General features: G+C 54.3%; 1 protein-coding gene and 1 long non-coding RNA gene across 10 annotated transcripts; one reads left to right on the top strand and one right to left on the bottom strand.

Annotated features, from left to right (window-relative positions):
* Positions 1-1,718: 1,718 nt before the first annotated feature.
* On the bottom strand, positions 1,719-20,242 carry AMOTL2 (angiomotin like 2). 9 transcript variants are annotated; one of them, XM_045386969.2, is made up of 10 exons: positions 20,137-20,242; positions 16,556-17,350; positions 13,352-13,658; positions 12,132-12,276; positions 11,649-11,741; positions 7,377-7,672; positions 5,943-6,256; positions 5,132-5,352; positions 4,388-4,564; positions 1,719-3,614 (listed from the first exon to the last, which is right to left on the bottom strand). In XM_045386969.2, exons 2-10 carry the CDS (start codon positions 17,287-17,289, stop codon positions 3,556-3,558), a joined length of 2,346 nt encoding a protein of 781 aa, XP_045242904.2. In that variant the 5' UTR covers positions 17,290-17,350; positions 20,137-20,242; the 3' UTR covers positions 1,719-3,555. The 9 variants fall into 9 exon arrangements, 7 of the variants coding, with proteins under 7 accessions (XP_045242904.2, XP_005545858.3, XP_073887162.1 ...); XM_005545801.4 differs by having other exon boundaries at positions 4,388-4,567; XM_074031061.1 differs by having other exon boundaries at positions 19,481-20,242.
* A 287-nt stretch (positions 20,243-20,529) lies between these two features.
* Positions 20,530-24,152, top strand: LOC107128796 (uncharacterized). Its single transcript, XR_001488473.4, has 4 exons — positions 20,530-21,222; positions 22,302-22,436; positions 22,602-22,686; positions 23,043-24,152. It is a non-coding gene; the product is annotated as an uncharacterized lncRNA (long non-coding RNA).
* The last annotated feature ends 1,281 nt before the right edge of the window (positions 24,153-25,433 follow it).

The following is a 25,433-nucleotide window of genomic DNA, read 5'->3' on the forward strand; positions in this document are numbered from 1 at the left end:
GCCCCGCTGAGCCACCTGGGTTCCGGCCCAGGCTCCACCCCTTCACAGGTGTTAGACACAGAGGGCAAACACCTCCCCCCCCAGGGCCTCACCATCCCTGCCACAGCCTGCAGCTTCACTAGTTCCAGAACTTCATTAGACTGCATTTCACAGGGCACCGAGCAGCTCACTCATCCCCTTTCCTGAGAGGAAATGTCACTCAGATGCACTGGTGACCATGTGGCTGGAGAGCACCCATGCCCTGCAGGGACACTAGCCAGAAGATATCGGTGCCCCTCACACCTGTCTCTGGGACACAGGGTGAGGCACGCATGTGCACACATGCACACAAATGCACATGCACGTACATGTGCTGGGTACACTGGGACTGATTTCCTGTTCTCCTTGGTCTATGCCAAGGAAACATCAACGTGACTTTCCACAGACTGGATCTCACAGAAGGTGCAGATGCTTTGGAAGCCCCTGGCCAAAGGTACTGGGGTGAGATGGCACTGTTGTCAGGGCTTATTGTTCACAGGTCTGAGTTGCCAAGCTGTCCTTTGGAACTCCCTGCCACAGGCACTGACATTTTGTTTTGGACAGCAAGCCTCAGAAGATGTAGCCATGGGCTGGTGTGGCCCAGGGAGGAGCAGTGGTGGGAGGGTGAGGAGCCCTATTGTTCAGGCTGCCTCCTCGGACCAGGCCTGCATCTCAGGTGAGTAACCTGACTCCAGTTCAGGCCTCAATGGGAGGAAGGCCGGCATAGATGCTGCCTCAGTGGCAGGAGGCAGGCTGGAGGGTTGGGTGGAGGTGTGGCCATGGGGTGGGTGTGATGCCTCTGCATGGAGAGCTCCTCATTCAGTGGGGCCTATCACCATCTGCAAAGTTGCTGAAAACGTTTTTGGATGTTTCCAATTCTTCCACCTGCTTGTCTCCATACTTGTGGCTGGTAGGCTGGCTCGGGAAGACACCTTCTTTAGGATCTCAACTTAGTTACTCATCAACATGGCTCCCGAGTTCCCACACTGGTCCTGGAGACACTTCACTCACCGCCATGGTGGGGAACCATTCGACATGTAGGCTGTCTGGTAGCCTGCTGCTGCCTCATGGCCAGCAGACTAATGGCCACATTCTGACGGGGAACCTCAGTGTCCTGCCACACTTGTAGAAGCACAAGGCAGGTATTTTGTTTCTGATACAAGAACAAACAAGACTGAGAATGGTTTTCTCTTTTTTTGAATTGGAGCAATATGCTTTCCTGAGCATCAGGAAAGAGTGGTGATGTCACAGCAAAGGAGGAAGGCAGTGGCTAAGAACACACCACGTCCTTGAATGTCCTCTGCATGATGCCTGGCCTTCTGGACGGTTTCGGACAAGACTTTATATGCTAGGTGGGAGTGGGGAAAGGAGTGGGGGAAGGATAAAGCCATCTTGGGACACCCACTCCCACTGTGGATGACCACAGCATGTGGCCAAACAAAGCTGGTTAGAACAGAGCTACTTGGGGAGGCTGCCATCTGGCAGGCCCTCCTTCCCCTCCCAGTCTTCAAGAAATGTTACCTATGAAAGGGGAAAAATGCCAACCATATCCTCATTCCAACTCTGTCCTTAATGCAGCTTCACAAAATTCCTAGATTCTATTTTGGGTCCTTGAAGAGACTGGACTATGACTTGGGTGGCCCCCCAAAATCCTCACCCTTTCCCTTCCCTCAGTGCAAAGTCTCACCTGTGCAAAGACATCACTTTTAATTATTTTTTTAATTAAAATACTGTTATACCCAGTGGAATGCGGCAGCAATCCTGGTACAGGGTGGCATAACAAAACAGCCATGTTTACATTTTAAATATTTACGATAACTTAAACATACAGACACACATCATGGTCTTTGGCAGAAAACGTTCACAGCACAAAAAATACTTTAAAAGAAATACCAAATATTAATCCAAAATATATTAAGTCATTTTTTTTTTTCTTTCACGATATTTTTTGCCTTTTTTTCTCTTTTTTCTTTTTGCTTTGTAAACAATGCACATGAACCAAATGTATTTTTCAGCTTTAAACGGGGGTAGGGGAATTTTTAAAAAATATGCAATTGTCCAGCAAATGCAAATGTTTAAAAAGGAAACTTGAGGAACCATGGAAATAAAACAACACATACCAAACCTAAAAACGATAAAGGAAGAACACAAAGAATCAAGGAGAACTAAAAACGGTAAAGACAAAACTGCTAAAACCCACCAATAGCTCCTGGGGCTGAAGTGAGGGATTCTCTAAGACCAGAAGTCGGAGTCACTGCTGCTGGCAGGCTGCCATGGGGGTGTTCCACCCCAATTCCAAAGCATCTGGTCCTGCTTCAGGGCGCTGGGCATGGGTAGCTTGAGGAGCCAGCCTCCTGGGCACTGTTTTGTGATGGGGGCTCCATTCAGATGACTATTTGACTCTGGTAGCTCATTAACTAGTTTTCAACCGCTTTGCTCCTCTCCCAAAGCCTCCAGGTGGGAACAAAGACACTTATTTATGCGGACAAGACAACATCTCCAGTTTCTCAGAGAGAACTGGTACTGGGGAGGGCCACTGCAGCCCACCTGGGGGTACGGCAGGTGTCTGTTCAAGGTGGCTCATTTCATCTGGCTCAGGGTTTATGACCAAACTGACAGGATGTCCCAGGGACAGGAGCTGTGGAGCCATTCAAGAGGCTGGTGGTGGGGGTCCCGTGGGCATTTATAGGGCTCAAGATGGAGGAAAAGGCAGCCGAGATCCTGGGAATCAAGCAGCTTTAACATCCACGGGCCAGGAACTTGAGGAGGAGGCATAACTGGGAGGCCAGTCAGAAGTTTCAGGAACTGTGACAGTAGGAAGAGGGGAGCACAGCCCATGGAGACACATCAGAACCTGCAAGCCTCAGTCTTCTGTTCCACAAGAAAGGGAGTTATATACAAACTGCACACTGTCTCCCAGTCCACTTAATGGCCCCTAACCCACAGCAAGTGAGAAGGTGAGGCTGTGGCTTCTCCAAGACTAACACCCTTAATAGTCGCCAAAAGATTCAAGTCTTAGTATCCCAGGAAGGCAGTGAGGAACTGAAGAGCAGATGAGGTTGGCTGGAACCAAACTTAGCCAGAGAACAATATGGCTGACTTGATTAGTGAACCAGTCTGCCTGGTGTCCACGGGCAGCCGTCCTGGGAAATTAGTCCCCCAAACCAACACAGCCCCTCCCTCCCTGCCTGACTGACAACTGGCAGGGCAGAGGGAGCTCAGCTACCTTTCTGAGCTGTCAGTTGCTACCCCAGTAGCAGGCCTTGGGCAACAAGTCAAGGCTGAATCCTCATTCTCCATAAGGCCGGGAGGAATGTGGGCTAAGAAGCAGAGTCTTCTGGGGGTGCTGGTGCTCTCACAGTTCTCCTCTCCCCTGGGGTCCTCCTCCTGAGCTCCTGGGGCCAGATGGTCAATGGGAATGAGAGTCTGGCTGGGGAAAGGGACAAAGCAGCGGCTGACAGGCTGCTGAAATGGCTGAGAGTGGCACAGGGCAGAGGAGGGGAGAGAATGGCTCAGAGTCCTGAAGCACCACCTCCTTCAGATCAGTATCTCCACCATGTCTGACAAGTCCTGGACTCTGGATGTAGCTACAGAGTCTGGAGAGAGACAAGAACACAGGCACATGCCAATGAGTGTTACTAGATTGCTTTTAAAATCCTGGCACATTTTAAATACAACGATCTTTCTTCACCAACTTTTCCCACCTCTGCTGCCCAGGTTCCCAGAACTTGGCCAACCAAGCACAATGCTCTGCACCCTCTCAGTGCTCAGCCCAGCCCACCAACCTCCGATGTGTAAGATGCATTTGTTTCTAACTTTGAACTGGTTGGAGGGCTTAGACAGAGCAATGGAGAGCCTGAGGGAGGGAGGCTGCAGCATTCTTTTCATGCCTGTGGTTTTCTGAGATCAGGAGGCACAGGCAAATATGCAAAGGCCAGTGTGAAAGGGGAGTGGAAAAAGAAATGGCATCTTCTCAGATTTCTCTTTCCCGGACTCTCAACAGGCTTCCAGAGTGCCATCGGCATGACTTGCAAGCTCCATTCTCTTGGATAATCAAATTGGAAATTAACTATGTAGGGAAGACCATGAAAGAGGAGCTTAAGTGCCTCCCATCTGGTTGCTTTCTTTCTGAATTCTGGATCTGCCTCTAATCAGGGTTTCCAATTTCCCTATTCATGCAGCCAGCCACCCTTCATGTTCACAGTGAGGTGGGCCAGGCACGCTGCTCACCTCTGGCTATGCAGGGCTCCCCATGGAGTACAGGCAATGACCCCGAGGGGGCTGGGAAGAAAAGGCTTTGGTGTTCCAGTTCACACCCCAGTGCTCCCCTGGCCCTGCCTAGCACAGAAGTGGGGTCAGAAGGACTTACCCAGAGAGGCTGCTCTCTGGCTACTGCTGCACCCCAGAAGGCTGTCAGGCTCCGGTGGCAGGCAGGTGGAGGTGCTGTCTGGGGGGCCGTCAGTCTGGGTGCTCCCATCTCTGCTCCCGTGTTTGGCATGGGCAGCAGGGGGAGGTGTGACCACTGGCTCCTCTGTGGGTGCCCTGTCTGCTGGGAAGGTAGGTGGATGGTTATTGCCACACCTGTAAGATGTGGCCCTGGTGAAGGACACTGTAAGTTAACTGTCCTTGCTGGGGATTCAAGGTGGAGTGGGCTGCTCTTGATCTGCAAGAACTTTAAGACTAAAAATGCTCCTATTTTAAAATGGGAATGACTACCAGATTGGATTGGCTTCCAAATGTTTTGGGTGGTGGGACCCTTCTTTGTAGATTAAATCTTCTAGAGTTTCTGTGGCATCTGCTTAGAAGGAAGAGTGGAGGGGGCTTGCATAGAAGGTGCATCTGCACAGGAAGCTCTATTTTTCTCAGTTCAGTGGCTGGGGCTAAAGCATGATGGAATTTACGGCGATGGGGACGAAATACCCCTCTTCACACTGGCAGGAGAGCCATGGGCTGTAGAGTCACTGGAGGTAGAGAATAAGCCAGCTCCCCTGGGAGACAATCAGGAAGCCCTGGCTCCCATGAGCCTCAGTTCTGGGAGGAAAGGTCTGGCAATCTGTGTTCAGGCCCAGGAGAAACTACCTCTCAATCTATCCCAGCAGCAGCCTCCTCTTACCTGTAGTCAGCCGAGCAGGGGCGTCCGCTGCTTGTCGCTCACTAGAAGAGAGCCCTTGCCAGCCCTGGGTTCCTGCTGCCGCAGCCACGAAGACAGATGGCACCGACTTGGCAGGCCGTAGGGAGCCCTGGGTGGCCTTGCCAGGGTCTCTCCTGGAGCGCTGCTGAAGGACCTTGATCACTGCATCCTTCTCCAGGATCTGGGCATGGAGCACCTTTAACCTGAGGGGTGAGAGGCCATGCCCACACTGTCAGACCCATAGATCCAGCCACCCTTCCCGCCTCATAGGAGTTAGAGGAAAAGCACCCCCCCTCCCCTAACCCGGCCAGGCTGGATCTTTCTGTGCTTGTAGCAGGGACCTAGAGGGGGCTTAGAAATGGTACCACAGCTCTGGCATGTGATGCCCTTAGAGCCCAGGCTCTGAAAACCACCAGTGCATAAGGCCCTGGGCCCTTCCCACACCAGGAAAGGCAGGCCATCAAGGGTGGGTTCCAGAGTCATCAGATGATAGTGGAGGCACAGCCCTCATCCTGGAGGGCAGCACTCCGGAGAGAGGAGGCAGGGCCTAAGCCCTAAACGGCACCCAACACCTCCACAGTAAGAGTCTCCTGGGTAGACCAAGGACTCGGTATTTCTAGGCAAATGCAAGTTTACAGCGCCTGGTGTGCCAAGCATGCAGGTTCAGCTTGCTTGAGGGACTGCTGAGCTGTGTGGGGAAAGCGGCTTGTTTATCAGGGATCAAGGGCAGGGCAGTGACTGGACATTGCCACCCGCCTCCCAAACCTCAGGTGCCTGGCCTGCAATGCCGAACCTGCTTTCCATCTCCTGGTGCCTGTGGCCACCAGTGAGCAGACCCTCATTGAAGCTGCTGCTGGGCGAGGGCTGCGGGGAGTGTCGGATGAGAGTGGTGTCACGCTGGGCAGCAGCCGTGGCAGCCGCATCCATGGCAAACTGCCTCATGGCACGTTCCTCCAAATACTTCTGTTCCCACTTGGTCATGTCGGCCTCCAGCGCCAGGATCTGCTCCTCCTTCTCGCGCAGTTGTTCTGACAGCCGAAGGGCGCTGAGCTCTGGGGACCCGCCACTGCCACTGCCACTGCCACCACCTGGGGTGCCTGCCTGTCTCTGCAGAGCAAGGAGTGGAGACCGTGGTCAAGGGTGGAGGTTGGGGTGCGGCAGCCACTGGTCTTCGCCTCCACACAAGGACTGTCACTCTTACATGTGCGTGTTCGGCCATACACAGCATACATTTCCCCATCCTTCCTCTACCGAAATGGGGGTACAGCACAGGTCCCCATACCCCTGCCCTGAATCCTATGGCCAAGGGCATAGAGACCAAACAAATAATCCTCCGAACTGGCAAAGGGGGTGCTATCAATAATTATACTGGGAAAATTGGTGTAAATTAGAACAGAACTGGGCAAACCGGGGGTTCAGCCATGCTAACTCTGTCACAAGGGTAGGTTTGGGAGTGGAGAAATAGCTATTTGGTTTGTAAACACCAAGAGTTGTTTACACAGAAGTCCAAAGTGAGGTTAAGCACTATGGATTAGGGCAACCATGTTTCCTCCCAATCTCAGGGAGGCATATAAAAGCTGGCTGGTGGCTGGGCGCAGTGGCTCATGCCTGTAATCTCAGCACTTTGGGAGGCCAAGGCTGGTGGATGACATGAGGTCAGGGGTTTAAGACCAGCCTGGCCAATATGGTGAAACCCCATCTCTACTAAAAATACAAAAATTAGCTGGGCGTGGTGGCACGTGCCTGTAGTCCCAGCTACTCAGGAGGTTGAGGCAGGAGAATCGCTTGAACCTGGGAGGTGGAGGTTGCAGTGAGCGGAGATTGCGCCACTGCACTCCAGCCTGGGCAACAGAGTGAGACTCCATCTCAAAAAAACAAACAAAAAAAAGCTCGAGGGCCTTCTATATCCAGGTTCCTAACTTACTTTCTCTAGAGGTCAAGGACAATATACCCTGCTGCTGCCGAGGACAGGAGTCCCCTGAGGCTGGATGTGGGCCAGGTGGCAGGGCCTCTGCTAAGACGACAAGTGGAAGGGAGCACGCAGCAAAGGTGGAGCAGAGAGCAATCATCCTTGCCGCCCTGCAAGGGGCCTGCAGCCTAGATCTAACTAGGGGCTCCTGGGGCCTCAGCCCTGGCCTCCAAACCTACAGTCCCCGAGGACGAAGGGAAGCTGACATCCTCAGATGCTGCCCTAGCCTGGACACCTGCACAGGTTTTCTCAGCTCACCTGCTGTGCACGCAGAGCCTTGAGTTCCTGCTCCAGACGAGTCCTCAGACGCAGCTCCAGCTGTTCCCGCTTCTCACAGGCTGCCTGCAGCTGCCCGAGTGCCTGTTGCAGCCGCTCCACTTTCTCCACATAGGCCTGCTTCTTGCGCAGCTCCTCTTCGGCTCGAGCCGCCCGGCCCTGCGCGTTGCCCAGAGCCTGCTCCAGCAGCTCGGCACGCCGCCGCTGGTCCTCGATGGCACCGCGCAGCAGTGCCATCTCTCGCTCCAGCTTCTCTTGCTCCTGCTGCTGCTCGTAGCCTGTAGGGAGAGAGAGGCTTGATCAGTGACAGTGACTACATTGGCTGGCGCCATTGCCTCCTGGGCTCTGTGCTGACCACTGGATGAGCACAGTTGCTTCTCATTCTCTCAACAGTAACACGAATAAGGTACCCTTATTAACCCTGTTTCATGGAAGAAGAAACCGAGGCTCAGGTTTAAGTCAGGAGTAAACAACTGGGCTACCCTGCCTTTCTACTGGGACACACTGCCATGGGACAGCCCCAAACACCATCCACTTGTGCCGGGGGCCACCATGTCTAAAACACATCCACAATATCCCTTGAACCTTGTGACGGCTAGAGACTGCTGAGGTAGGAACTGTGATGCCTGTGTACAGATGAGAAAACAGAGGCTCAGGTGGGCTGTGACATGGTCCTCCTTCAAGTGGGAGAATGAAGGAAGAGGGAACAGAACCACCATCTGCTGTCCACACACCAGGCACTTACACATCTTATTCCATGAATCCTCCAGCCCCTCCAGGTAGGATTTGGGATCCCCAACTTATAGCGGAGGAACATAGGAGGTGAATGGTGCTGCCAAATGGAAACTCCAGCTGGCCACACTACAAAGGCCCAGGCTGCCTCTGGCTACGTGGTGAGGCGTTTGTACTTAGAGGCCACCCAGAGCTCTGGGGCTCCTTCTGCAGACCCAGGCCGAGAGGTCCGTTGAGGGCTACATTTCACTCCATGGTCTGAAAAGATCACTGAGATGCAAGCAACCAGGCTCAGGAAGAAATGCAAAGTCTGCAGCACAATGAAAATGACTATGGCACAAGGATTAGTGTGTAAGGGTCCAGCTATCCTGACTTTTGTATCATTTTGTTAATTACCCAAAGAAACTCTGCTCAGAGGCCCTCTCAGCATGGCCAGGAAAGGCCCAAACCAGACCACAGAGCCCTCCATCTGATGCTCTAGCCTTAAATCCACCTCCCAGGCACCTGCCCCTTGAGAGTCCCAGGCTGCCCCCTGAGGAGTGGGTCAGCTACCTACCTTGCTGGAGAGCAGGAGGCGAGGCGGGGCAGGGCTGTGGGCCCCCGCTAGTGAACCTAAAGGCACTGTCTCTAGAACAGCATTCTGATTCAGTGGAATTTTCTGCCAGAGTGGAACTGTTCTATACTGCACCCTCCAATGCAGTGGCTACTAGACACACGTGCTACTGAGGACTGGAAATGTGGCCAGTAAGATGGAAGAACTGAATTTTAAATTTTATTTGTTTTCATTAACTTCAATTCTTGGGCCACATGTAGCTAAGCACCTATGATATAGGACAGTACAAGTTCTGGAACAGAAGAGTGAAGGCTTGAGACCTTGGCATGCGGAAGGGAGGATTCATTTACTCAGGGCCCTGGGGCAGGGCAAGGAGGACACAGAGGCAACTCAGGTTAGCTCTTGGTTCGTTTTGGATTTTTGAAGGCTGAGCCCAGGACGGTATCATTCTGTGGCATGGAGGAAAATAAGGGGAAGTCCAATAATATTGAAACGTATGTGTTCATACTTCGCTGGCTTGACATCCATTGAGTGGGGTGGAGGAGCAGCCAGGTTTGGACTCAGGCAGGGAGGACCCTCCCCTACTCCACCTGTGCGTTCACAGTTTGCCCAGGGCCTGCATCTCATTTCACCCTTAGCGTGACTCCGTGGGGAAGGACTGCCTCATCTTATAGCTGGAGAACCTGAGGCGCAGGGAGAAGAGAAACATTCTCAAGGGGGTGGAGCTAACAGGCCGGCTTCAGGCCTCAAGGCCAGATCCCCAGGGGGAACGGCTGGCCTAGAGGGGCCAGAAAGGCAGTGCTGGGGGGCTGCGTGGCTTGCCTAGGAGGAAAAGCAGATGGCATTGATGATAATGGCCACACTTTCCTAGTGTTGAGTGACCCCAGATAAAAGGGAGGTCAATCAGACACATCTTTCCTGCCTTTGCAATAGCTACTACGGAGCAAGGAAGAGCTGCCTGGGTTTCCCCAACCCTAGGGGAGGGAGGAGGGGCCAGCGGACCCAGCCTTCTGCTTCCAGAGGCTTCCTGCAGCTTTGTCCAATCTCTAAGGCCTTGGTGGGGGCTGGGAGGCTTTGGGCTCTGGCCATCCCCTGCCAACAGGACCCTGATAAAGCCCTGGGCCTGTGGGATCTCAGGAAGGAGAGCTCCTCAGTAAGAAATAAGTGGCCCGGGTGCCGCTGGGAAGAGGACGCCCGGAGGCCAGCGGAGGCGGGCAGGAAGGCAGGCGAGGCGCCGAGGGGACCCGGGATGCGCCCTGGGCAGCGAGCGAGCCCCCACCTCCGCGTTCCAGGCTCCCTTTGTGCTCACCCTCCCTCCTCCCAAAGCCGGGCGAAGGGCGCCAGGCAGCGCGCACGGGAGGGAGCGGCGGGGGGCGGGCCGGGAGCGGAACAGCTCGTGGCTCTGGAATGCCAGGCATCCAGGTCACCCGCGGCTGCGAGATTAATGGCTCCAGCGAGGAGCCAAGAACAGCCCGGCGCTCACTCGCTCCCCGGGGAGCGGAAACGCCTCCCGGCCGGCCCCCCTCTTCTCACCCGCTAGCAAGCTCCCAGAAACCCGCCCCATGGCTTCCTTTCTTTGGCAGAGCCAGGCCCCAAAAGTCCGCCTTCCTCCACAGGCACCCTAATCTGCCTTGCCCTTGCAGCTTCTCCTCCCCAGACTCCTCAGGGAAACCCCAGGGCTGCCCCATCCCCTTTCTCCCTCATTCCCTTTGACTCCTTCCCAGAGACCTTAAGCCGCTGCCACCTCACCCCACCCAGCCAGTAGAGACCAGCCTACCTCCTGCCCCACCCTGTCAATTCCTTCAGTGCTGTGTTCCCCCATTCCCTGCCCTAGTCTTTGAACCCTCTTTGAAGGAAGATAGGGGTGCTGCCAGCCAGAGCTAAGTCCTCAAGCTGCTCCTCCATTTCTGCACCCCACACTACTGTTGGTGCCATTCATAGTAGAGTTCCTGTGAAGCCTCAAAGCCACGTTTACCCAGCTACCAACCACTCCCATTCCACTTCTCTGCAAACACTCTGAACGGCAGTAAAGCTCCTAGTAGGAGCTCAATAAATAACTGTTGTTAGTCTCTTCTGATTGCTAGAGCCTCCTGCTGCTGAGCTCAAGGCTCCCTTTGCCACCCACCCCATGTACCTCTTGAACGGCCCAATAACTCCTTCACCTCTGGCTGGCTCTCCACCCCCGCCATCCCCACGGAGCCTCTCTCTCAGGCCACTGGGGCTCCTAATCACCAGTTTCTAGGACCACCCCCCTTGTTCTTTTAAATCTGTGGGAACCTGCTCCTTTCTTAAGCTCACCACTTCTCTCCTGACCTCCCTGCCATGGTACCTTCCGGGGCCTGCTCCCATTCTCACCTGAACATCTGCCAGATGCTCAAAACACATCTGCTAATTAATGAATGGACTAGTCAATGAACTTGCCCATTCTTCAAAGATGCTTAGACCACCCCCTTTAGAATGCATCTGTTGGTTAAGGTCTAGGATCCCATTTTTGGCTGTCTCAAGTGCCTCCACTTGGCTTGCTATGGCCCAGTTCCATCATGCCCCCTGCCTCTCACATTCCCGTTGCACACTCCTGACCTTTCTGCTGCCTGGAACTCCCTGGGAAGCTCTCAGACGACCTTTCCTTCTTCACCTCACCTGTGTTCCGCGTTACCTTGCCTCCCGCACTGCCCAATGCACTGCACTGATGGTCAGCACGGAAGCTCAGCAAATCACTGCTCCCTGGCTTTCCCTCTAGTGTCAACTGATCTTCTTAATAGATACACAACTAGATCCTATTCTTCTTTGGAAGCCACTTCTCCCCACCATCCCCAGATCCAGTCTAGTGTTGGGCACACAGTAGGCAGTAAACCTGCTCCTAAAGTACTGCTTTGCAAGGGGGAAGGCCAATCTTCCTGGTCCAGAGGGTGTGCAGCAGTCCCATTGCCTGCACACAGGCCAGGATTCTTAGTGAGGCCCCTACTCACTCTGAGCAAGCAGCTTGGCCACCATGTCCTGACTGCCGGCCTGGGCCTCCTGTGTCTTGCTTGCCAGGCGGCGGTTTGCAGATTCCAATCTCTCTGTTTCAAGGGAAGGAAAGATGTTTTAGTGTCAGGTGAAGCTGCTAGCTTGGGATTTTTCCTGACATCCTATCAAGACGGGGCTGCATCCTCCACATTGGGGATGGGCCATGAGGAAACCCCGGCTCAGCTCAGGGCCCGATGGGAGGGAGCCTCCTCTGTCAGAAGCCATCATCCGGGCCCCACGATGGGAGCTCCCTGAAGGGATCCGAGACCCAGTACATAGAGACAAGCATCTCTCTATCAGGGCAGCTCCCGAGGGTCTCAGCCTGGCTCTCTGAGTTCATCTGCACTTTTAGCAGGTAATAGATTCCCAATTTTTCTCTAGAACAGAGGAAGTAAGCCCTCTGCAGAGGCTCTCCAACCTCCACCTGTGTGACTGGCTCTCACCTCTAAGATCCCGGTTGAAGTCTTGCAGCCTCCTCATTTCACTGTCCATCTTGTTCCTCATGGTCTTCTCCAGGGCCTCACGCTTGGAGGAGGCTCTGGTCAGGCTCTCATGGGCCTCAGAGAGCCGCTGGATTTCGCTTTCCAGCTGCAAGAGGCAGACAGCAGAGCTGAAGGAAGGTGAGAGCTCCTAGGGAGTGATTCCAGGCTGACCCACTACTCTCCATCAGAAAAGGTGACAGATGAGAGGACACCAAGCAGGAGCAAAACCTCCAGGTTTTGGTGGGATGACTATGGCGGGATGATCAGAAGCTTGTAGCCTCCAGAAGTAGACTGGACTGCTGGGACCAGCAAGCAACGGTCCATCGGCTGCCCCAAGGACCAGATGCTGAGTGACCCTAGGGCCAGGTACTTTGGAAGTAGCTGCCTGCAGGGTGACTAAACATAGCTTCCCTGTGCCCAGTGTCCAGAAGGAAACATTCTACTTTTGGCTGGCTTCCACCAAGAAACTGAGTACGGTTGGCCAGAAGTGGGCACCAAAAGACTCCAGCCATGTCGGGGTGGTTGGACCTAACTTGGACACCACAGGACAGTCAATGGAGGCCTGAGGCCATCTGCTAAAACTGAGCCTCAGCAGAAAACTGGTAATCCTTCACTAAAGAAGCAGGCACCAGGTCTAAGCCTGAGCCACCTCTGCCTGGTCCCCCAGGCATCACCGTCCACCCAGAGGGCCAGCTGGGCCCCGGCTGCTCCTCCCACTTGGCTGCTGGCAGGTTCCGCACGTGCTCTTAGCTGGCCTGTGATTCCAACAAGTCTTTCCAAGAGGAGAAGTTTTCTTTTTCGCCAGGGCTGGCCTGGAACAGACTTGCTGTTGTGTGGGGGACACAAAGGGCTCTCTGTGGGAGGTGTCCATGAGAGGGGGTGTGTGCAGGGCAAGGGTGCGAGTGTGCAAGGAGCTGGTGAATGGGCTCTTTCTAATCACCACTGGCCAGCAACTGCTCATGCTCCAGGCCTGCTCTGCCGGCCTCTCGGCTGTTCCCCAGCTGTCTGGAGTCAGCTCAGGAGGGTGCATGAGGGGTGAGGGAGGTGGAGAACAGAGGGATGGGGGAAATCAAGCCAAACAGTTTTCAGGCTCCTCTGCCTCTCCTTGGACTACCCACTCCCCAGGTAGCCCCTCGGGGTCTCTTTCTGGTCTGCCCCTCTGAAACCCCAGCAGGGCCTACCTTCTCAATACGGCCGGCCTTCTCTGCAGAGCTCTCCAGCTCCCTCTGCAGCCGCTCATTGTCCCTCTGCAGCCTGGCATTCTCCCTCAGCACGGCCTCCATCTGGGCCAGGTGGGCACTGCCCGAGGTGGCTGAGGAGGCCTGGGCACTCACTGGCCCCTCCACAGCAGGTGGGTTGAGGGAGCTCAGGGGGCCATGGCCAAGAGCAGCTGGATGTGGGGGAGGGGGGTGCTCCTGGGGTTGCTGCAGGTACTGGTACTGTTGCTGCTGTTGGAGGAACACAGGCGGCACCTGGGCCTGCAGGATCCTGGGAAACAGAAGAGACGGTGCTCAGAGACAGCACAGACCCTTATGGTTCCCACCCGGAGCAGCCCAGAGTCGCCCCATTCCTAGGCATATTGGGAAGATGGTTATTATTCATAACTAATATTTATTAAAATTGCTGCAGATAATTATTCAACCCTCAAGTGGTAGGCAGGGACCAGTGGGGAAGGCCTTTTCCAAATGTTTCTGCCTAAGGCTCTCAAGAGTCAGACAGCAGAGCTGGAGGGGATTAATGTCAGGATGCTTGTTTCATACCCGCCTCACAGTGGCTGGGGCCTTGGAGATCAGCCTGAGCAATCCTGGGCCTCCTAAGCAACTAATGCTTAAATATGTCATCTTGAAAAATGCACCTTGACACTTCTAGTCAATGGAAGGTTCTTTTTGGGGCTGGAGGCCATGTCAATCATGACTGAGCATATAACCTTCCAGGGCCCAGGACAACTTGGTGGCTGGGCCCCAGCAGCAACCTTATGTCTATTACATGAGTGGCCAGTTTCAAGACTGCCAAAGCAGCACTCATTTTCTCCTTTCTATTTCAAGTCCTGCTACCCCCAGCCCCCACCCACCCAGAATCATTTTTAGAAGACTCCAGTTAAGGTTAGAACAGTGAGACAGATGTCAGGGTAAGAGTCTGAGCTCTAGAGTCTGACAAATAGGGGTTTAAATCCCTGCTCCAGTTGTTTAACCTTGGGCAAGTGCCTCAGCCCCACAGACAGGGCATTGCTCTGTTGCATCATGAGGGTCTCCAGCCTCGCCAGGGTTTGTGAGGATGATGCTATGTAAGGCCTGGCAGAGTGCGGGGCCGGTGCTGGGTGGGTGGCAGGTGCTCCTGTAGTGGTGGCCCATCCTCCATCTCTTCTAGTAGGAACCTCGGTTTACCCTCAGTTTAGAGAATAAATGTGGCCCAAACTCTGGGTTTCCTTGGGAGTAAGGGCTGCCTCTGGACTACTGTAGTTGCTGAGTTCAGGGGACAATGTTCTATTGGCCTCTGGCACTGGTGTAACATCACCCATAGGGCTCCGTATTGAGGGAAGGAGCAAAGGGCGAGAGGCACGGGGAGTTCAAGAGCCTTTCTGGGACCTTGTGATTCCCAGTGTCACAACTGCCGCAGTTTCACAAAGATTCTTCCAAGTCCCAGAAGCCCCACAAAACCCAAATTCTCCTTCTAGGTGCATCATGTCAGCACTCATGCACACCCAGCCTGCCCCTGCCTCCTGCCCCCATACAGCCTATGGCCCCCCTGCTCTTCTCAGGACCCTAGGCTAGGAGTCTAGCCCCAAGTTCCTAACAAATAATCTTCATCAGATCATCCGAAAGGGGATATTGGGCAGATGTATTTCTCCTACTATCTAAGATGGGGCTTCCAGTAAGAGCTGGGAAGAGGGTCCCCACTGGAGTACTCAAACTCTCCATTCCACTGCTAAAATGGCCATTCTCAAGGTTGCTTCAAGAACTTGCTCCCCCCTGCACTGGGCCAGGCAGACACAACTGGCATTCTTTCGGGATGACTTGGCTCTGAGAAAGAATAGCAACTCCTTTCCCTTCACACTTGCTTTCCTTTCTCCCCGTCCTCTCCCTCCCCCGCTTTTTGTTCTCCTGCAAACAGTCTACTTCCTTGCCACGATTACTATCTTTTCCTGACAGAGTTCAATAAGGCTGGTCCAAAAGAAGAAACCACCACTCAGCTTCCGAAACTCTTCCTGACCGAGCCCTGAGAAGGGCGATAAGGTGCGAGTCTGGAGGGGGTGGAGGCTGGAGAAAAACCAAGAGGCTCCATCCTCTGTTCCGCCATACCAACCCCATCATGTCACACATTTCTCGAGAGCAAGGAAAGGCCGGACGGTGGGAAAGTGGGTGACTAAAGGAAAACTCAGCAGGCATGAAGAGAACCAGACTTTGACCTTGGGCCACCAGAGGAAGAGTCTGAAATCCTTGGGGTCCCTTGGTGGGGTTTCTTGGACTCCCACAGGGGGAGATGCAGCAGTGATGGCTGTGTCTGCTTCTCTGAAAAGATGCGGGCCAGATGAGAAGCCTGAGGTGGGGCCTTGTTTCTAGGAACACTCATTTCTCCAAACTCTCTAGACTTCTTGCCTCCCCCAAGTCTTCCTGCTTCCATTTTGGCCCCTCACAAACCATGCTCTGCATGGTAGCCAGAAAGAGCACTTAGAAAAGGAAAACCAAATCACATCCCCCGAGGGCCTCCCAGCATACTCAGAATCAAACTCTAAGTCCCTGCCCTGACCCAGCAGCCTCTCCTGAGCCTCCCCAGAAAGAGGCCCACCCGGACCCAGAATCCTGTCCCACTGCAGGCTGCAGATGCAGGAAGCGTACGGCAGGAAATGGGGAGGAGAGACAGGGAAGCTCCTGCGCTGGTGTAAGATGCAGAGACGTCTGTAATGAGGCCACCGGGCCTTTCCAGCTTCTAGTTAGGAATGCCTCCCAATAATCATAGAAGGCAAGTTGCTCACATTTTCTTAAAAAGCCTCCAGAGAAGGAGGTCCCACCTTCTTCCTACTTAACTTGGAAACAGTTTGGCAATGATTCCCAACCTTGCCTTTAGGAAGTTATTTCTGAAATCTAACCTTTAACCGCCTGTTGCGATTTGTGTCCTCTGGGGACGGTAGTTACTAGAATGCTCAAGCTCAGCAGACAATGGTGCCTATCTCTGAACTAAGGCAAGGGACGCCACTAACTTCTTAGGGGACCTCAGTTACATCTCTCTTCTCTGCCAGGCAATAGCTCTCCCTTCTCAGGAAGCCTGGAGGTGGGGTGGGGATCTGGCCAGCTCTGACACAAGCTGTGATCTTGAGGCTCTCCTCCCTGACAGCCTGTGCTGGAGGATAAGCCAGGAACTGGAAAGCCCAAGGTGGGGAGAGTTACCTGACTTCAGCGTGCTGGAAGTGCGGGCTGCCGCGGGCACGGTACCGAGGGTCAGTGACAGCAGTGGTGGTCTCATGAGCTAGTACAACGTGAGGGTACTGAGGTGGGGGTCCTCGGGACTCTGGGCCCTCAGCAGGGGGGCCCCTCAGTGGGGGGCCCTGCTGGCTGCGGGCCAGCTGTGGGAAGCTGTGGGAGGAGCTCATGTGGCTGGGGGCCCGGGCGCCGTTCCTCTCCAGGGACAACTGCAGGAGCCGTTCACTCAGGGAGCGCACGTGCCCGTGCCTCAGCTCCCGCAGGGCCTCATCCTGCCTCCGACTGCCTCCGGGGGCCCCACGGGGATCTCGGTCCCCTGCATGTGGCCGGGGCCCCACCTGCTGGGCCGCATAGTACTGCGAGTGGGCTTTGGCCTCCTCATAGGTGGGCAGCTCCTCTCCCTTGCTGGGCTGTGGGCACAGCCGGTAGAGGGTGTTCTCTGCCAGGTGGTTCTCACCGCCCTGGTGCTCCTGGCCCTGGGGCTCCTGCCTGGTGGCTTGCTGCAGCACCTGACTGTCCTCTGGTGCCAGGATCTCCAGGGAGGCCTGGGGGCTCCCTGTGCCCCCAGTTCCTGCCCCACCCCTCAGGGCCTGCTGCTGGATGGCTAGCAGCGTGCGTGTCTCAGTCAGGTTGCCATAGCGCAGCTGCTCCTGGATGAGGCGGTGCAGGACTGTCCCCGAGGAGTCTTCCAGTGTCCTCATGCTTCTCTGGCTTGCACACAGCTGCCTGGACAATGGCCGGTGGCACCTGGCCCCAGAGCACCTAGAGGAGGGTGGGGAGAGAGAGAGACAGAGAGAGAGAAAAGCAATCAGTGGGAGTCCATGGGAAAGGAGAAGGTTTTCCAGGATTTCCATTATTACTCTGGTGGAAAGCACAAAAGTGAAGAGCAGGGGTGGGGCAGGTCACATAAGCTTGGATTCAAGTACCAGTGCTGCTATCTACTGATTAAGACAAGTTATCTAACTTCTGAGCCTCAGTTTCTCCACCAGAAAAATGCAAAGAATTCTGCTTGACTCATGGAGATGAGAATAAAAAGAGGCAGTGGCCTGTGAGCTCCTGGTACAGTGAAAATCCTGGTAAACAATGACTGTGATAACATTCATGGTGACTTACTATTCCTGGAGAGAGACAACAGGAAACCAGAAGATAACGCACCAGGAACCACCGCCCGTACAGCCAGCTACACATCAAACAGCCTGATGGGCAATTCCAAGGCCGGCCTAGTTCAGATCTAACCACTTAGCTATTCAGTCTAGGGGTGGATGGGGCCCCAATTTATTGGCAGGTGATAAAAAATGCATGCAGTCCAGTAGAAAAGCCCTAGGCAAAAGGCCCCCAGGACACTCTACACTGAGGCATGCCAGAGCCCAGCCTTGGCACAATCAACCTACCACCCTCTAGCCCGCTGAACCCCTGCCCACTTTTTTCACTCTCCCTGAACCAGAGAGCTCCTGGAGGATGGGCCTGGACTCTGCTTCATCAAGCGCTGCTGACAGAATGAATCTGGGGCTCCCTGTCATGGGACGACCTTGGCAGTCACTCCACAAGGTTAACAGGAGGAAGGAGGAATTGCACCTGAATTGGTGAATAAGGGATGAATAAAAATGCTCCAAGAGGACAATGGTATTGTGAGATGAGGCAAAAGGGTGCCACCCATTAAGGTTAGTGGGTCAGGCTTTGTGCTGACAGTAACTGCAAGAGAGCTCCAGGAAAAAGAAAGGATGGCATGATGTCTTTGATTTTATGATTATCCTCCCCAACACACACACACACACACACACTTGCTACTTGGAAAAGCCCCCACTGGTCCTCTAGGCACATAGGGGACAGGCACTCAGCATCTTTCTTGACATCAGTGTCAAGGAAGCCCATCTTGACTTGGGCTAACCGGAGAAGTAAGGGGAGGTTGTTGGATGAGAGACCTGGGGCAGAGGAGAGGGGACTGTGAGCCTAAAGTGCTCGGAGATAATATCAGAGAAAGGATTTCCCTTCTAAGTCTGGGCTCCCAGTGGCTCATGGACTGGAAAGCTGCCTGCCTCTCTCACCCAGCTTCCTTTCCACAGCCTCTTCCAACACAAATCTCCAAACTGGGTTCCAGGGAAAACTAAACAGAATCCACACTGCCACAGGTCCTGTGTGTGTGGGCAGCGATTGGGGGATGGGTGGGAGGAATGTGGCCCCTCCTCTGCCACTAAACTAGCCCTAGTGTCCTGCTTCAGTTTGGGCTATGGCATGTTAGCAGAGCAGTCATTCCCAATCGTTCCCTTCTCCCCACCCCAGGGCTACAGCTGCCCAGAGGTGGGGAGTGGGGGATGAGTCTGGAGGGCACCTCTGTACCCATCCTTCCTGGCACCGAGTCATGCACTCCCCCCCGCCCCCGCACACAACGAGGGGTAGATGTGCAAGACTCCGGAGCTACCCGAGGCAAAGCAAGCAAATGGGATTCAATTCGCATGGGATTCAGTTCGCCCTGGAGTTTTATCTGCGGGCATTTCCTAAGATAATCACTCTCTGGGCCGACTCCCACAGAGGCAGGGGAGCGGCAGGAAGGAATGCGGAGCCTTCCCGACAGATTCCAGGCGCTCCACAGTGTGCCCGGACTGGGAGCAAGGAACACCTCCAAGGCCTCTCATCGCGAATTTGTCCCGGCCAAGCCCCTCAGATTCACGTCCTTTCAGACACCAAACGCCTGAGCCTTTACTAAAACCTGCTTCCTCGCCCCCGGCCGCGCCCCTCTGCTGCGCTCTCAGAAGGCCGCCTTTCTAAGCCAGCGCGCGTCTCCAGCCTTGGCCTGGGGTCCCGCTCGCCTAAGGAACCAAAGTGACAGTCTCCAAGCTAGGAGACTCTCGCACCCCAGCCAGGGCTCCCGCCCCACCACGAGCCCGGGCGGACCTGGAGCACCGAAGGTCGCTGGTACGCCTGGGGCGAGCCGGTGAGGGTAGCCCGAGGCCCGGAGAGGTCTTTAAGCATCGCGGGTCCGCCTCCCTCCTTCTCGAGCCCTCTTTGTTTTCCAAATACTCTAACGCTGACGTCACCGGGCTGGACAGCAGGCTGCATTCTTTCTAAGTGAGAGCCAATTCGTGGCTCCAGAGAGGATTTTCCAAGGAAGACAAAGAGGAATTCTTGGACTGGTTGGGGGCAAAGGCACCTGTAACCCCCACCTAACCAAATCAGCCCGCAAGACCCTGCAACTTGAGCTCCAAGCGGCGCCTCCATCCCTGTCCCCCGCCACCCCCACCCCAGCCGACCCGCAAACCGAAACACCGTCGCTCTTCTCTCCGGAGTCGGCCTGCTCCCCTCTCCCCCAGCCCCAAGGGACCCGCGCGCTTCTAGAGCCCCGCAAAGCCCAGGGCGCTGGGCTCCCCGCGTGGAACGGCTCTTGCCCAGCACTGCGGCTGCCTCGAAAGGGCGCACTGCGCCCCGAGGACGCTCGATCCTCGGGGCTCCGACTCCCGGAAAAGGCCGGGCTGCGCGGAGACTACAGCTTTGGCTGGGGCACGTTTCTGTGGCCTCGCGCGCTCTCCCGAGCGCGGAGCAGCCTTCCTTACCGCTGCGGCCCGAGGGTGCCCGGCGCAGTCAGACACCACAACCTCCTGGTCTGCGCGGCTCAGCTCGGCGGCGGAGATGTGTTCTCGGCCGTGGCGCCGACGCTCTGGCTGTTCGCGCCCCAGCGCGCAGTCCCAGGGTCGGCCCGCGCCGGAGGCGGCTGCTATGCCAGGAATGTGAGAGTTTCAGGTTCCCCCTCGGGATCAAAGCGAACCACAAATAACCTCTCAGCGCGCCGCCCTCCTCCGCCCTCCGCCTCCTCCCGCTCCCTCCTCCCGGCCCCCGCCTTCCTCCGGGGAGGCGGCGCTGCTGGCTGAGCGCCGGGCCGGCCCCCGAGCTCCGTTCCTCCTCGCCCAGCGCCCTCCAGGCCGCGCTGTGTCCGCCCCTGCCCCCCCGTTTTGCCTTGGGAGCTGCTGGAGACAATTTAATCCAACTCGGCTTATTATCGTCTCTACTCCCAGTCGCCGACCCGCTCTCACCCTTCATCCCTAAACCTATCGACGGGACGACAGCAAGGGCTGTACCACGCGTGTCCCGAGGTTGCTGCGGGAGGGGGCTCCGGCTGTGTGTGTGTGTGTGTGTGTGTGTGTGTGTGTGTGTACCGGGGGAGGGGGGAAAAGGAGGAGGGACTGCAAAGACATCCATATCCTCTGGGCTGGGAGAGTGCCCCGGGCGAAGTGAATGCTTCTAGCCACCCAGCCTCTTTCCCCTAACTCCCGCTGCTTTCACCCCCAGCGGCAACTTTTGAATTGCAGTTGTGTTTACAAACACCTTTGCCAGCTCTTTTACGACCTGTCTCCACAGGAAGTGTGAATCTGGGTTGGAAAATCCGGTCAATTTGACCCACCTACCCAACTTAATCACCCGTCGTCAGGCGCTCTGTCCAATTCTTCCCCAAGGTGATAATAGGCGCCCCTTTACTCAGAGCGCAAGGTGTGCCACCGTTGGCTTTTCGCCCAGCCATCCGATTCAGCCCTGCCAAGCCACCCTTCAACGGCGTTCTGTTATCATTCCTGTGTTATAAATGAGGACACCAGGGCTCAGAGAGCTTAAGCAGCGTGTCCAGAGTCACACACAGCGAGAACCAGGTAATCAGCCACGGGGCTGCTTGGTTTCTTATTCTCAGAACCCCTCCCTGGCTATCAGAATCCAGGCTCCCTAGATGAACAGGGCAGACGCTGGGAGCCCTCCTCTATTCACCTGCCCTGTCCTTGTTTTAGTCTCTTTTTTACCTCCCCATACACCCCTGCCAGCCAGGGGGTTTCCCTTGTACCCACTTCGGTGGCTCCTGCGTGGAATCCTCTCCTCTGCCCCCAGGACACTTCCTCTGCTAGGTGGAAACTCCTTCTTCAGAAAGCCTGCTCTGACACACTCTCCCCGTCCCCGCCACACAAGGCCTCTCTACAAGTCAGTTGGGGTGAGGTGGGGGCAGTCGGGCCCTGTCCACCAGGATAGTCAGGGCTGATTTCTACCCCTGGCTAGGTCCTCCCCTCAATATGGAGTTTGCAAGTCCCAAATTCACTGGAGGCAACCAAGGACAAGGAAACTCTGCAAGCTTAATTGCCAGGGACATTGTTAATTTTTAACGAAACTCACAAAAAGTGTGTGTGTGTGTGTGTGTGTTTTACTTAGAAGCCAAACACTGTGTTTCAAATAGTGATTGAATCTGAGATGATTGAGCAAATGGATCATTTGTGCCAAGCTAAGGGATATTTGGCTTTCCAAGGATCCCCTTACAAAGAGAAGCTGTGATCAGTATACCGCTGTAGGTAGGACTTTTAGAAGTGAAAGGAAAGAGGTATCTGAGTGGCCTTACCTTATGGACAGTATAACTGGTGGAGGCAGGGGAGTGGTTGTGGACATGTGAACTCTGGGGCTGTAAAATCGGGGGAAACACGGCATGGTACAGTCCTGTCTTTCAGGCATTTGGGAGGATGCCTGACAAAATGTTTGACAAATATTCTTGAGATGGTTGCAGAAGGGCGTCAGTTCAAGGCAGCTAGAGTGGAGGAGGTACCTTGGAGCCGACAAGCCTGCTGCGGAGGCACACAGGCACCCATGATTGCTAATTTCTGTCCCCAAAGGGACAGAAGCGGGAGAGGGATCCCAAAACCTAAATGAGAAATGTGCATGTACTTTTATTTTTCCTTTCCCTTTCTCTCTGCAGAAAGAACGGAGGGCACGATCTCTCAGGCACGGGCTGCTGGGAGGCTCCGTGGAACCTGCCTAAGCTGGTGGCCATCCCAGCTCTGCAGGGTGGTTGGTTGAGAAGGTGACCACCGTTGAGATGTGCCAGAGGCAGGTATGCACAGGGGACGCTGGGCGGGCCAGGCTGCTTGCCTACGAATCTATCTTCGCTTACAGCAGAGGGGAGAGAGGCTTCTTAGTGAGCCAGTGCTTTCTTCTTCCACTTTTGTCTCAGTCTACTTTGTCCCTTTCTCCTTTACCTCCTCTCTTCCTCCTGCAGGTTATGATTCTTCCCAGATGACAATGTGGCTGACTGGGTCAGGAATCCTACCCAGGAAAGATGCGGAGGTGACCTAATTCTCAGAGTAAGCCAGGCTGGAGGCCTTTGCTCTGGGAAGTGTAGCTCCTTGGGGTGTGGCTGTATCATAGGTGTGTACATGGCTTAGCAAGGGATTCAGGCACCCACACCATCGCCTCTCCCTAGCCCGGGTCTGGGTCTGGGCCTGGTTTATGTCCTCAGTCTGGCCCTGCAGCTGCATCTCACTGCACCCAACCAGAACATGAAAGTGAGCTCTTGGTGGGACCCTAGTAGCCTCCTCTCATACAGCTGGGAAGGAAATGTTCCCCTTACTTCCCAAATGCTTGCTTAGTGGAGGAGAGCTCCAGGGTGCAGGTGGCAAGATCAAAGGATGACTGTTAGTTATGAAATTCACTTTTCCAGCTTCCTCTGGACACTCCCTCTGACAGGTTATGGGAACAAGAAGCCTACTGGAGCACGAAGCAAATTCATAGGAAGAATCTGAACATTAGGATGGAAGTTCTAGTGCTCCAGTTCCAAGAGCAGAAGACCCAAGTGGGGGACTTTCTTCTCTTTGTCCTCCTGCAAACCCCTGTCCCCCCTTCACTCCCTTCTCCACCCCTCCCTTCATCACTCCCTCTAGGTTTTCTCCCCCAAATCTTCTCCTTCCACTGCTGCCCCCTCTCCCTTTCACTCTCACGCTTCAGGTCTGGAATCTCCATTAAGCACAAAGGGCCTCACAGGGTCTGTGTCTTTAGGGGTTAAATCCTCTGAAGTTGGAGCATTTACGAAATTAGGCCCCACAATGGTTTAGGTAAGAGAATGTTGTCCTAAAAAATGAAGAAGCGGCCAGGCACGTAACTCCAGCACTTTGGGAGGCCAAGGCGGATGGCTCACCTGAGGTCAGGAGTTCGAAATCAGCCTGGCTGACATGGCAAAACCCTGTTTCTACTAAAAATACAAGAATTAGCCAGGCATGGTGGTGGATGCCTGTAATCCCAGCTCGGGAGGCTGAGGCAGGAGAATAGCTTGAACCCAGGAGGCAGAGGTTGCAGTGAGTTCAGATAGCGCCATTGCACTCCAGCCTGGGTGACAGGCAAGACTCCGTTTCAAACAAAACAAAACAAAACAAAAACAAAAACAAAGGAAGAAGAAGCCCTGCCTCTCCAAACTGCACACATTCCTTGAGCCCCTGGCCTTCCTCTGTGGCCCTTTTCTTCCTTCTGGTGCCCCTGCCGGCCCAGGGCTAAGAGGATTCCTATGAATGGTGAGGTTACACAATGGGCAGGGAGCTCTGAACCATGCTCCCATTTCCTCCCCTTTTTCTAGGGTGTGTAACTGCCCAGGGCCTTCACAATTTCCAGTCCTGCATGGAAGACTTGTCTGGATATTGGCAAATACTTGGATGAAATGCAGGAGCGCACACTTGAGTTTATTTTTGTGTGGGTAGCCATCAGACTGGGAAGGAATGGGGTGAGGATCTAAGAATGGGCACATTCTGGCGGGTGAATAAAGAAAGACCATTTTGAAATATCAGTGTAACCCCAGACACCTGCCTTTTCTGCAAAGCTACCTTATACTGAGTGAATACTGATATTGTGGATGTGCCATTGCTGCCTGGAAAGATCCTCTGCTCTTGGCAAGAGGCAGCAGGGAACATGAAGAGGCCCCTGAGTTTGCAGGAAAGGGCCTAGGGCAGGGTTTGTGCCTTCTGGGGCAGGGCTGGTGTGATGGAAGAGTGCCCCCTAGTGAGTCACATCTCCAGTTGCTGGGGTCAGCTCAGCCCAGGGCTCCCTGGGTGGGTCTTGGGTCTGAGGTTGGGGGTGAGGGTAGGGGGAGGGGAAGGGATGTTTGGGACAGGATTTCATCCTGGGACAGGTGTCTCTCAGACCTCTCCAAGAATGGACTCATGGCTCCAGTTGTGTTTCGGCACTTTCCTCCCATTTCAGCCTCTGCTGGGTTTTCACGTGGTCTTTAAAGAGATACCATCTTTAATATAAACAGCCTCATATCATTGATGTGGGAAAACACCTTGCATCCACTCACCCGTTCACCCTTCCATATATCTATTCCGTCATGTATTTTATACCTTCAATCAACAAATATTCCCTGCGCACCTGCTCTGAGCCAGCCCCTGTGAGTCAAAGGGGGCTTTCCTTCTTGCAGGGCTGGGAATGCCCACTGGGTGCAGGGGAAAAAGAAACAAGTACACTACAAAGTGGAGAGTTACACCTTGAAGGAAGGGAGCATGGGCACAGGGAGGCAGTCATGACGGGCTTCCTGGAGGAGGTATTTCTCAAGCTGAGTGCTGAAGGCCAAGTTGAACAGTGAGGTGTTTTCCCCAGGCTGGCATCTGGAGAACCTGCACTAGAAGCACAGACCCCTGGTTCACTAAAACAGTGAACTGTTGAACCATTCTTGGATGGCAGGAACTGTTGAACCATTCTTGGATGGCCATTGATCTCCAGTCATCCATATGTCCCTGCCTAGGAGTAATCCTGGAGGGAAGGAGGACTACAAAGGCACATGGAAACTTGAGTGGAGGGTGCTGGATATGTTTACTCTCTTGACTGTGGTGTACATATGACAAAACTTACCAATCAAACTGTGCATTTTAAATGGGTGAGTTTATTATATATTAAGTATACCTCAAAAGAAAAAGGGGAAAAAATCAAATAGTTCTATAATGTAAGAAAGCAATCCCCTGTTTTACTCTTCCCCCCTCCACCAAATTCCATTCCAAAGAGACAATTGCTTTAAACATTTTAAAAATATTATTATTATTATTATTATTATTATTTCTTGAGATGGAGT

The sequence above is a fragment of the Macaca fascicularis genome, chromosome 2, assembly GCF_037993035.2.
Source record: "Macaca fascicularis isolate 582-1 chromosome 2, T2T-MFA8v1.1".
Taxonomy (NCBI): domain Eukaryota; kingdom Metazoa; phylum Chordata; class Mammalia; order Primates; family Cercopithecidae; genus Macaca; species Macaca fascicularis.

What these genes read in the sequence shown, in the direction of transcription:
- AMOTL2 (XM_005545801.4), bottom strand. Translation starts at nt 17,289, where the DNA reads ATGAGGACACTGGAAGACTCCTCGGGGACAGTCCTGCACCGCCTCATC. An exon ending in AGGCCGGCCGTATTGAGAAG is followed by an intron (nt 12,277 to 13,351) that starts GTAGGCCCTGCT and finishes TGCCTCTTGCAG; the next exon opens with CTGGAAAGCGAAATCCAGCG. An exon ending in GGCCAAGCTGCTTGCTCAGA is followed by an intron (nt 7,673 to 11,648) that starts GTGAGTAGGGGC and finishes CTCTCCCTACAG; the next exon opens with GCTACGAGCAGCAGCAGGAG.